General features: G+C 42.2%; 1 protein-coding gene across 2 annotated transcripts in view; it reads left to right on the top strand.

Moving 5' to 3' along the window:
* Positions 1 to 221: 221 nt before the first annotated feature.
* NFKBIB (NFKB inhibitor beta) overlaps positions 222 to 12,278 on the top strand; it is a 34,401-nt gene continuing 22,344 nt past the window's right edge. Inside the window, exon 1 of one of the 2 annotated variants that reach the window (XM_059666629.1) lies at positions 222 to 502. In XM_059666629.1, the coding sequence (XP_059522612.1) occupies positions 324 to 502 (179 nt within the window). In that variant the 5' untranslated portion in view covers positions 222 to 323. The remainder of the gene's footprint in view (positions 503 to 12,278) is intronic. The other variant, XM_059666631.1, reaches the window with a different exon arrangement.

Raw genomic sequence — 12,278 nt, 5'->3', positions numbered from 1 at the left:
AATTAACAACAACAACAAAAATAATAAAAAGAATAAACAGGCGAGGTCCTGACTACGAGTCCCAAAGTGCCCTGCGCTGATAGGTAGCCATGTTGATAAAGGGCGCCTGGAAAATGTGGGAACCGGTAGAGAGCGTAGTCTACATGAAAACTCTGATTGGCCATGAAGTGATATGGGGGCGGAGCGTGAGCGATTTGGCCTACTCTGATTGGATGGATCAGGGGGGAGTGTTGGGGAATTCCCGGCAGGGCGGAAGCGCCAGAGCTCCAGGCAGAGCCCAGCGACTGGCCCGGGGCCACGGGGCCCCTGAGACTTGGGGGGCCATGGCCGGGGTCGCGTGCTTGGGGAAAGCTGCGGATGCCGACGAGTGGTGCGACAGTGGCCTGGGCTCTCTGGGTCCAGATGCAGCAGCCCCCGGAGGACCGGGATTGGGCGCGGAGCTGGGCCCGGGGCTGTCGTGGGCGCCCCTGGTCTTCGGCTACGTAACCGAGGATGGGGACACGTGAGTGAATCTTAGGCTGCCCTCGCTTCTAAATCTGACTTCTGATGCTTGACTTCCTGACCTCTAACCCACAAGTCCTAGTCTTTTATAAAGTCAGTTTCCTACCCAAATGATCCTAACCCATAATTTCTGACCTCCTTTATTGAACACTGGTTCTCAGAATTCCACATGCCTTTCCAGTGATCCCAAAACTAGATTTGATCTTCCTGACCCCAGCCTGAGACCTTTATTAGTAGCTCAGGCAGGTACCTCCTGACCTCTAACCTCCACAAATATTTATGATTTTTGATTCTTAGCTCCTGATATATGAGCATTAAACCTTGATTTCCGAAATAATTACTTGACCTTTGATTAAGGTTCCACCTTCTGAGCACTAATCTTCACATCTCACATTCAAAGAGAAAATTTGTATAGGAAGAAAAAAAGAGGGAGAGAGGAAAAAGGCACAGAAAGACACAAAGTAAGAGAGAGAAAAGAAAAGAAAGACAAAAAATGAAAAAGACAGAAAAATGGAATGCCAGCGTATAGTAAGTTCTTTGGGAAAAATAAAGCAGGATAATGAGAAAAGCAGATTATCTGGGGAGGGCATTCCTGGTAAAAGGGTAGAACAAAAGAAAAAAACAATGTTGGAAAGGCCCCAGTGAGGGATTGTACCTGGGGTTTTTGTGTGTTGTTTTCTGCCATATCCTTAGCGACTGAACAGAACCTGACCCATAGGTGGCACTCAATAAACATTGATCTTCTGTCAAAGAACCCAGTTGTCTTCATTACTTTTCTCATTTCTTTGGCTTTCTATTTTATTGATCTCTGTTCTGACTTTGTTTCCTTTTCCCCCTTACTTTGGGTTTGATTTATTTTTATTTTTCTAGTTTCTTAAGGAGGTCATTGATTTCAGACCTTTCTTCTTCTCTATTATAGGTGCTGTGTGCTGTAAATTTCCTCAAGCACCGCTTTAACAGTATCTCACAAATTCTGATATGTTGTGTTTTGACTTTTATTAAATTCAATATACTTTATAATTTCTCTTTTGATTTTTTCTTTGGTCAGTGGATTATTGAGAAGTATGCTATTTAGTTTCCAGATATTTGGAAGACTTCCAGATACCTTTCTTTTATTGATTTTTAATTTAATTCTATTGGAGACTGGTAATAGACTTTGTATGACTTGAATCCTTTTAAATTTTTAAGACTTGCTTTATGGTTCAGAATATTGTGTGCACTTGAAAAGAATGTATATTCTGCTGTTGTTGGGTATAGTGTTCCATTCCACTATGTCCTGGATGATGATTGTTGTCTAGTTGTTCTATCAATTATTGAGAGAAACTTATTGAAATCTCTCATAAGAATTGTGGATTTGTCTATTTCTCCTTGTAGTTCTATCAGGTCTTGCTTCTTGTAATTGGACACTATTATCAAGGGCACAAATGTTTATAATTCTGTCCTCTTGATTCATTGATCTCTTTCTCATTATGAAATAACCCTCTCTATTCCTTGCTCTGAAATCTACTTTGATATTAAAATACTCCCTCCTGCCCAGCTGGTGTGGCTCAGTCAGGGCACATGCCTGGGTTTCGGGTTTGATCCCCAGAGTGGGGCACACAAGAGACAGCCAATCAATGATTTTCTCTCAAAATTGATGTTTCTCTCTCCCCTTCTCCCTTCCTCTCTGAAATCAATAAACATATATTTTATTAAAAAATACTCCCTCCTGCTTTCTTTTGACTGACTGGTGTTAGCCCTTATTCCACCCTTTGATATTTTTATTTTTACTTTTTAAAATCCTCACCCAAGGAAATTGATTTGAGAGAGAGAGGAAGGGAGAAAGAAAGAGAGAGAAACATCTATCAGTTGCCTCCCATATGCGCCTGGACTGGGATCAAACCCAAAACCTAGGTATGTGCCCTGACTGGGAATTGAACCTGTAACCTTTTGGTGTACCAGACGACATTCCAACCAACCTACCAACCCAGCCAGGGCCATCCTTTTATTCTTAACCTATTTTTAAATATTTATATTTAAAGAGTTTCTTATAGACAGCATATAGTTTGGTTTTGCTTTTTTTTAAGTTAATGTGACAATGTCTGCCTTTTATTTATTAACTAGAAGGCCCATGCACAAAACTTGTGCACTGGCAGGGAAGGGGGGTCCCTCAGCCCAACCTGTGCCCTCTCACGGATCACGCTGCTGCTCGCCCCGCCCACCCTGCCCGCCCCGCCCAAGACACGGCAGGCCCGAATCCTGCGTTGGGGCGGCACAGCAGGATCTGCCTGCAGTATGCACATTAGCTGCCATCTTTGTTGGCGGTTAATTTGCATATATCACTGATTAGCCACGGGAGGCATAGCAAAGGTACGGTCAATTTCAATCTTTGTCTATTCTTAGATTAGATTTAAAAAAATATACTTTTATTGATTTCAGAGAGGAAGAGAGAGAAGAGAGAGAGATAGAAACATCAGTGATGAGAGAGAATCATTGATCTGCTGCCTCCTGCATATCCCACACTGGGAATTGAGCTGTCAACCCAGGTATATACCTTGACCAGGAATGGAACCGTGACCTCTTGGTTCATAAGTCCACACTCAACCCTGAGCCAGGCAGGCTGGGCAGTGTCTGCCTTTTAATTTTAATGTTTAGATAATTTACATTTACTTATGGAAGTAGCTATGTTTAAGTTTATTATATTGTTACTAGAGGCCCAGTGCACAAAAATTTGTGCACTTGGCGGGGGGGAGGGGGGTCCCTCAGCCCAGCCTGTGCCCTCTCCCAGTCTGGGACCCCTCAGGAGATGTCTACCTGCTGTCTTAGGCCCGCTCCCTGGGGGATTGGGCCTAAGCTGGCAGTCAGACATCCCTCTGGCAGCCCAGGAGCCCTCAGGGGATGTCCACTTATCAGTGGGGAGCAGGCCTAAGCTGCCGTCGGACATCCTTAGCGCTGCTGAGGAAGCGGGAGAGGCTCCCACCACCACCGCTGTACTGGCAGCCATCAGCCTGGCTTGTGGCTGAGCAGAGCTCCCCCTGTGGGAGTGCACTGATCACCAGGGGGAAGCTTCTGCATTGAGCATCTGCTCCCTGGTGGTCAGTGTGTGTCATAGTGACCAGTCATTCCCAGTCGTTCTGCTGTTAGGGTCAACTTGCATATTACCCTTTTATTATATAGGATAGAGGCCTGATGCACATGTGGGAGTCAGCTGGTTTGCCCTGAAGGGTGTCCCGGATCAGAGTGGGGGTCCTGCTGGGGTGCCTGGTCATCTTGGGTGAGGGGTTGAGGGCCGTTTTCAGACTGGCCGCACCCCCTTCAGGATGGGGGTCCCCGCTGGAGTGCCTGGCCAGCCTGGGTGAGGGGCTGATGGCTGTTTGCAGGCTGGCCAAGCCCCCAACCACCCAAGCTCCCAGTGGAGGCTGGCTGTAAGCAGGTATCTGGGGTTTATTTGTCTTCTATAATTGAAACTTTGTTGCCTTGAGCGGAGCCGACAGCCAGCCAGGGCAGGCGGGAAGCTTGGCTTCCTCCATTGCCGGGGCAACCAAGCCTCCTGCTTGCTCCAGCTCCATGGCTGCCAGCCGCCATCTTGGTTGGGTTAATTTGCATATAGTCGCTCTGATTGGCTGGTGGGCGTGGCTTGTGAGTGTAGCAAAGATATGGTCAATTTGCATGTTTCTCTTTTATTAGATAAGCTTATTAGTTTTCTACTTATTTCTTCTTTGTTTTTCTGTTCCTCTTATCTTCCTTCTTTTGGAATGAGTACATTTTTTTCCCCTTGTTTTTCTTTGTTGGCTTATTAGTTCTAACTCTTTGTTTTATCATTTTAGTGATTGCTCTGAAAGACAGGGCTGGCAGACTCTGGCCTCCAGGCAGAATCTAGCCAGTCACTTGCTTTTATGTGATTATGAGCTAAGAATAGTTTTTACATTTTTCAATGGTTGAAAAATAAAAGGAATATTTTGTTAATAGTGAAAATCATATGAAATTCCAATTTCAGGCTCCCATACATAAAATTCTGTTGAAATACAGCCTTGCTCAAGCATTTCCATTTGGCAGTGGCTGCCTTGCATCACCCCAGCAGAGCAGGGGTAAGAGAGTAGTAGGTAAGAGAGAACACATGTTCCACACAGCCTAAAATATTTATCTGGCCCTTTACAAAAAATGTTTCCTGATCCCTGCTTTGGGTTTATAGTGTATAACGTTAACTTTTGAAGTATGCCACTTCTCATGGACTCAAAGAACCTTAGATCATAAGGTTCTATTTGCCCCTCCTGGCCTGTATGCTATTGTGGTCATACATTTTATTTACACACTAGTAGCCCGGTGCACGAAATTCGTGCACATTAAAAGGGAATTAATTGCCCTAATCGGTTTGGCTCAGTGGATAGAGCATCAGCCTGCAGACTCAAGGGTCCCAGGTTCGATTCCGGTCAACGGCATGTACCTTGGTTGCGGGCACATCCCCAGTGGGGAGTGTGCAGGAGGCAGTTGATGGATGTTTCACTCTCATCGATGTTTCTAACTCTCTATCCTCCCTTCCTCTCTGTAAAAAATCAGTAAAATATATTTTTTTAAAAAGGGAATTAATTAGCAGAGATATTTTAATATTGCTATTTGCCCTTTCTCTATAATAGAAGTGTGAGAGATGAAAGGAAATTAGTAAAATGTGTATGAAAATAATATATAAATTTATTAATAAATAACAGTTACAAAAGGATATAACAACAGAGGCATGAAATAAAAACGACAAAAACATGATATGAAAACAACAAAAACATGATATAAAAACAACAGTGATGCAAACAATGACTGATAAAGTGATTAAACTTATTCTAATATCTCCCTGTACACCACATTAAGAGTGAAAACACTTTCAGAGTGCTTGACTAATTTCCCTTGTGATGAAGTACTTAGAACTTTAACTTTAATGTTACGTGCTCTTCAAATTCGAAAGAAAGCAACATATAACTGACCATGTGCAAAAACGAGTTCAGGTAGGAATATGCCTACTTTGTCTAGAGTTTGTCCTTGTGATTTATTAATAGTCATCACAAATGCTGGCATCACAGGAAACCGTCGTTGAATCAATTTAAATGGGAGGCCAGTGTCAGATGGGGATAAATCAATTCTTGGAATCAGAACAACCTCTCCCTCTGCAGATTCTGTTAATACTTTAGCTTCAATAATGTTAGGTCGTAATCTTTTGATAATAAATCTGGTACCATTACAAAGACCCCATTTACTATTGAGATTTCGCAATAGCATGATGATTGTACCCACTTTCAATTTTAATTTATGACATGGCATTCCCGAAGGAGTAATACTATTAAGAAATTCGATGGGAAAATTTTCCTTTTCAGCATCATCTCTGGAATCAATGGAATCATCACTGAAATATGTGTGACAATCTCCATTGAGTATATCCAAATTTTCTTCATTAAATTTTTGAACATGCTCATTTTTTGGACAAAGACTTGCACGTTTAGATATATTTTTAATATTATCTATAGCAGTGGTTCTCAACCTTGGCTGCACATTAGAATCACCTGGGAATCTTTTTAAAATCCTGATTCCTTGGCCTCTTCCTCTGGAAATTGTTTCCTTGTTATGGGGTGGGGCCACAACATTAGTAACAAAGAAACAGAATTAAAACTTTATTGTGGGGAGCCGCTACAGTGTTTTGGACAGGTTCAAGCCTTGGACTGATGAGAGGGCACAGTCCTCTCATTGCCACGTGCAAGTCTCAGCTTGGAGGGCAGGGCCCTCTCAGCACAATTATAGCCAACAGCTGTAGTTGTAAGCTTGAACCTATGGTCCGAACATGTGGCCCCATGTGCCTGAGTGATATAGGCTTGATAGAGTTCAGATGCATGTAGTTGAGTAGGATTGAAACCCAGGAGAATGTTGTAAACATCTTGGTCACGCCCTTACTTTGCCTCGTAGCATCTGGTATAAAATAAAGGCATGGCTGTGGGCGTGGTCGCTGACTCTCAGAGAAGCAGCGTCCCACCGAGACCTGGCTTTCATTCTCTTGTCTGTCTTTTCTAAGCCTTTCAGCTGCCCCCACTCAGGTTCACCCTTGGCTGTGCTGGTGCGGCACACTTTAGAAAGATATGCCTGCATGCTCCCAGGGTGGGTTCCTGCCTCAAACCCCACCCTTACAGGAAACAGCTCCAGGAAACAGCTCGGGGAAGGGTGCAGCCATTACCAAGACAACCCCTGCAGGACTGACTTCCTTCTGCTTGGTCGCGGCGGTTCTGGTTGTGATGAACATCACCCAGGGTTTTTATATAAGTAGATGTCTTATAAACTCCACCATACATTGTTATTATTTTTTGCTTAAATAGTCAACTATTTTAAAAATTATCTTCAAGCCCTGGATTGTTTGGCTTAATGGATAGAGCATTGGCCTGCGCACTGAAGGGTCCTGGGTTCAGTTCCGGTTAAGGGCACATACCTGGGTTGCAGGCTTGATCTGCAGGAGGGGGCATGGAGGAGGCAGCCGATCAATGATTCTCTCTCATCATTGATGTTTCTATCTCTCTCTCCCTGTCTGTTTCTCTCTGAAATCAATAAAAAATTTATTTAAAAAAAATTATCATCGAAAGAATCTTCCATACTAAGAAAAAAATCGTATCTGCTGAACCCTAGTGTTACTATTTTTAGTCCTTTGTATAGATCAAAATTCCATTTGATGTTATTTTCCTTTTTTTAAAAAATAATTCTTTATCTTTGAAAGTATTACATATGTTCCCTTTTCTCCCCATTGGCCTCCTACAGGTCACCCCCAACACCACGCCGAGCCCTCACTAGCCCATCGTCTGTGTCTATGGGCCATGCATATATGCATACAAACTCCTTGGTTGATTACCTGTCACCTACCCACCCACCATCTACCCCTGCCTTTCCTCCAAGATTTCGCACTCTGTTCCATGCTTCCAAGTCTCTGAATCTGCTCTGTTCATCAGTTTATTTTGTTCCTTAGGTTCATGTGATGCTTGTCTTTCTCTGACTGACTTATTTCACTTAGCATGATACTCTCCAGGTCCCTCCATGCTTAAAGGGTAGGGTATTCTTCTCTTTTACGGCTGCATAGTATTCCATGGTATAAATGTATCACAGCTTTTTTATCCACTCATCTACTGATGGGCACTTGGGCTGTTTCCAGATCTTAGCTATTGTAAATTGTGCTGCTATGAACATAGGGGTACATACATTTTTTTTCTGATAGGTATTTTGGGTTTCTTAAGATATGTTCCTAGAAGTGGGATTACTGGGTCAAATGGCAGTTCCATATTTAATTTTTTGAGCAAACGCCATACTGTTTTCCATAATGGCTGCACCAGTCTTGCATTCCCACCAGCAGTATGCTAGGGTTCTCTTTTATCCACATCCTCACCAGAACTTGTCATTTGTTGATTTATTGATGGTAGTAGCCATTCCTACAGGGGTGAGCTGATGCCTCATTGTTTTAATTTGCATCTCTCTGATGATCAGTGATTTTGAGTACTTTTTCATATGTCTCTTGGCCATGTATATGTCCACTTTGGAGAAGTGTCTATTTAGGTCCTTTGCCCATTTTTTAATTGGATTGTTTGTCTTCCTTTTGTTAAGTTGTATGAGTTCCTTATATATTTTGGATATTAACCCTTTATCAGATGTTCCATTGCCAAATATGTTCTCTCATACACTGGGCTCTCTTTTTGTCTTGTTGATGGTTTCTTTTGCTGTGCAGAAGACTACTATTTTGATGTAGTCCCATTTGTTTATTTTCTTCTTAGTTTTCTTTGCCCTAGGAGATGTATCCGTAAACATTTTGTTACAAGAGATGTCTGAAATGTTGCTGCCTATGGTTTCTTCTAGGGTTTTTATGGTTTCCTGACTTACATTTAAGTCTTTTATCCATTTTGAGTGTATTTTTGTGTATAGTGTAAGTTGGTGGTCTAGTTTCATTTTTTTGCATGTATCTGTTCAATTTTCCCAGTGCCATTTATTGAAGAGACTGTCTTGACTCCATTGTATGCTCTTGCCTCCGTTAATAAATATTAATTGAGTATAATGGCTTGGGTAGATTTCGGGGTCTCTGTTCTGTTCCATTGATCTCTAATCCTATTCTTGTGCCAGTACCAAGCTGTTTTGATTATGGTGGCTTTGTAGTATAACTTGATATCTGGTATTGTGATTCCTCCAACTTTGTTTTTATTTTTCAAGATTGCTGCGATTATTCAGGGACTTTTTTGTTTCCATATAAATTTTGGAGTATTCTAGATCTGTGAAATATGCTGTTGGAATTTTAATAGGGATTACATTGACTCTGTAGATTGCTTTGGGTAGTATGGACATTTTAATGATGTTAATTCTACCAGTCCATGAACATGGTAATTCTTCCACTTGTTTATTTCTTCTTCTATCTCTTTTTTCAATGTCCTGTAGTTTTCCAAGAACAGGTCTTTTGCTTCCTTGGTTCAGTTTATTCCTAAGTATTTTAACTTTTTTGTTGCAATCGTAAATGGTATTGTTCATTTAGTTTCTCTTTCTGAGAATTCATTATTGGTGTATAAAAAAACCCAGATAGCCCAGCTGGATGTGGCTCAGTGGTTGAGTGTCGACCCAGGAACCAAGAGGTCACTGGTTTGATTTCTAGTCAGGGCATGTGCCCAGGTTGCGGGCATATCCCCAGTGGGGGGCATGCAGGAGGCAGCCAATCAATGATTCTCTCTCATCATTGATGTTTCTATCTCTCTCTCCCTCTCCCTTCCTCTTTGAAATCAATAAAAATATATTTTAAAAAAACAAACCCCAAAAATAAACATCTGTTTTTGGGTGTTGATTTTGTATCCTGCTACATTGCTAAATTCATTTATTAAATCTAATAGTTTTTCAGTGGAATCTTTAGGGTTTTCTATGTGCAATATCATGCCATGTGCAAATAATGACAGTTTTACTTCCTGCCTTTTATTTCTTCTTCTTGTCTGATCGCTGTGGCTACGACTTCCAGTACTATCTTCTATATATATAAAAGTCTGATATGCAAAGCGTTCCCTCAGGAGTTCGACTGGGAGACTGGAGTTCAATCGCTCGCTATGATGTGCACTGACCACCAGGGAGTGGCGCAGAATGAAGGAAGGCTCTGGCCGGCAGCCAGCAGCCAGGGATGGGAGGCCCGGCTGGCAGCTGGCAGCTGGGGAAGGGAAGGCCCAGCTGGCAGCCAGAAGGCCCCAATCGGCCCTGATTGCCGGCCAGGCCTAGGAACCCTACCCATGCACGAATTTCATGCACTGCGTCTCTAGTGTTGAATAAGAGTGGTGAAAGCCGACATCCCTGTCTTGTTCCTGTTCTTAGGGGAAATGGTTCTAGTTTTTGCCCACTGAGTATGTTTGCTGTAGGTTTGTCATATATGGCCTTTATCATGTTGAGATATGCTCCCTCTATTCCCACTTTGCTGAGAGTTTTTATAAAAAACTAGGAACCCAGTGTGTGATTTGAAATCACATGGTGCCACCCTTCCTTGACACCTGAACCTGTCCACGCAGAGCTCCAGCACACCTGGCCCAGTCCCCAAACCCTCTGGCCTTCTCTGGCTGCTTCAGGCCCCGCCCTCAGTCCCTCGAGTCGCCTAGGACTTGTCCCACCTTCTCTGGGTGTCTCCCTGCTTCTGCCCTGTCTCCGGAACAACGCGGGGGCTCCGCCCCATCATGGCACTGGAGGAGCGCGTGGAAGCCTCCCACCTGCTGCGCTGTGCTTTTTCCCCTGGCAGGTGGGCTGTGGGGCACTCAGAGTGTGAGTGATGGGTGGTGAAGGACTGGTGAGGGGGGCACTCTGCGCTCTCACCCCTGCCCTCCCTGGCACGGGATGGTCCCACCTCCTCTGGTGCCTCCCCACTTCCATCCTGTCTCTGGAGCAGCGCCCCAGCTAATATGCTAATGTCCTGGTCGTTACTTTTATGGCGTATCGACCATTAGCATATTAACTCTTTATTAGTATAGATGGGTGTTGGATTTTGTTGAATGTTTTTTCTGCATCTATTGATATGATCATGAGGTTTTTGTCTTTCAATTTGTTTGTGTGATGTATCATGTTTATTGATTTGTGAATATTGTACCAGCCTTGCATCCCTGGAATAAATCCCACTTGGTCATGGTGTATGACCTTTTTACTATATTGCTAAGATGCGATTTGCTAATATTTTGTTGAGGATTTTAGCATCTATGTTCATCAGGGATACTGGCCTCTAATTCTCTTTCTTTGTAGTATCTTTATCTGGTTTTGGAATTAGGGCAATGCTGGCCTCATAAAAAGAGCTTGGCAGTGTTCCTTCCTCTTGGATTTTTTGGAATAGTTTGAAGAGTATAGGTGTTAGTTCTTTGAATGTCTGGTAAAACTCCCTGTGAAGCTGTCTTGACCTGGGCTTTTGTTTGCTGGGATTTTCTTTTATTACTGCTCTATTTCATCAGTTGTTATTGGCCTATTCAGTTTTTCTGATTCTTCCTGATTCAATTTTGGGAGCTTGTATTTTTCTAGGAATTTGTCCATTTCATCCACATGTGCAGCTTGTTGGCATATAATTGTTCATAGTATTTTCTTAAATTCATTTGTATTTCTGTGGTGTCAGTGGTTACTTTTGTTTCTGATTTTATTTATTTGGGTTCTCTCTGTTTGTTTCGTGATGAGTCTGGCTAATGATTCATTAATTTTGTTTATCCTTTCAAAGAATGAGCTCTTGCTTTAATTGATTTTTTGGTATCTTTTTTTAGTCTCTATGTCAATTATTTCTGCTTACTCTGGGCTTTTCTTGTTCTCTTTCTAATTGTTTAAGTTGTAATGTTTTTTTTAGGTAGGCCTGTAGTGCTATGAACTCAGGATTGCTTTTGCTGTGTCCCAGAGACTTTGGGTTGTTGTGTTCATTTTCATTTGTTTCCAGGAAGTTTTTGAGTTCTTTCTTGATTTCATTGGTAACCCATTCATTGTTTAATAACATGCTGTTTAGTCTCCATGTGTCCTAACATGTGGTCTATCTTTGTGAATGACCCATGTGCACTTGAGAAGAATGTATATTCTGCAGCTTTGGAGTGAAATGTTCTATAAATGTCAGTTAAATCCATCTGATCCAATGCGTCCTGTAGAGTACCGGTTTCCTTGTTAATTTTTTGTCTGGAAGATCTATGCAGGGAAATGAGCAGAGTGTTAAAGCCCCTTAGTATGACTGTATTTTTATTGATCTCTCCCTTAAAGTTCTCTGGAAGTTTTTAAAATATATTTAGGTGCTCCTGTATTGGGTGCATATATGTTTACTAGGGTTATAGCCTCTGGTTGGATTGATCCCTTTAGTATTATGTAGTGACCTTTGTTGTCTCTTGTGATGGCCTTCATTTTGAAGTCTATTTTATCAGATATGAGTATTACTGCCACAGCTTTTTTTCTTTTCAATTTATATGGACATTTTTTTCCATCCCTTCATTCTCATCCTGTGTGAGTCTTTTGTTCTGAGGTGGGTCTCTTGTAGACAGCATATAGTTGGGTCGTGTTTTTGTATCCATTTAGCTACCCAGTGCCTTTTGATTCTGTATGCCAAGGTTTCTCTCTCTGTTTCTTTTTATCATTACTGCCGTCCCTTTAGCATTTCTTGTAATGCTGGCTTGGCAGTGATGTACTCCTTTAGCTGTTTTTTGTTCCGTATTTTGAATAAAAGCCATGCTGGATCTGGTAATCTTGGTTTCAGATCCTTGCTTTCCATTACCTTGAGTACATTGTGGCCATTCCCTTCTGGCCTATAGAGTTTCTTTCTTTCTTTCTTTTTG

This window comes from Myotis daubentonii, chromosome 15, assembly GCF_963259705.1.
Source record: "Myotis daubentonii chromosome 15, mMyoDau2.1, whole genome shotgun sequence".
Taxonomy (NCBI): Eukaryota; Metazoa; Chordata; class Mammalia; order Chiroptera; family Vespertilionidae; genus Myotis; species Myotis daubentonii.
This window is presented reverse-complemented; position numbering and strand designations above follow the sequence as displayed.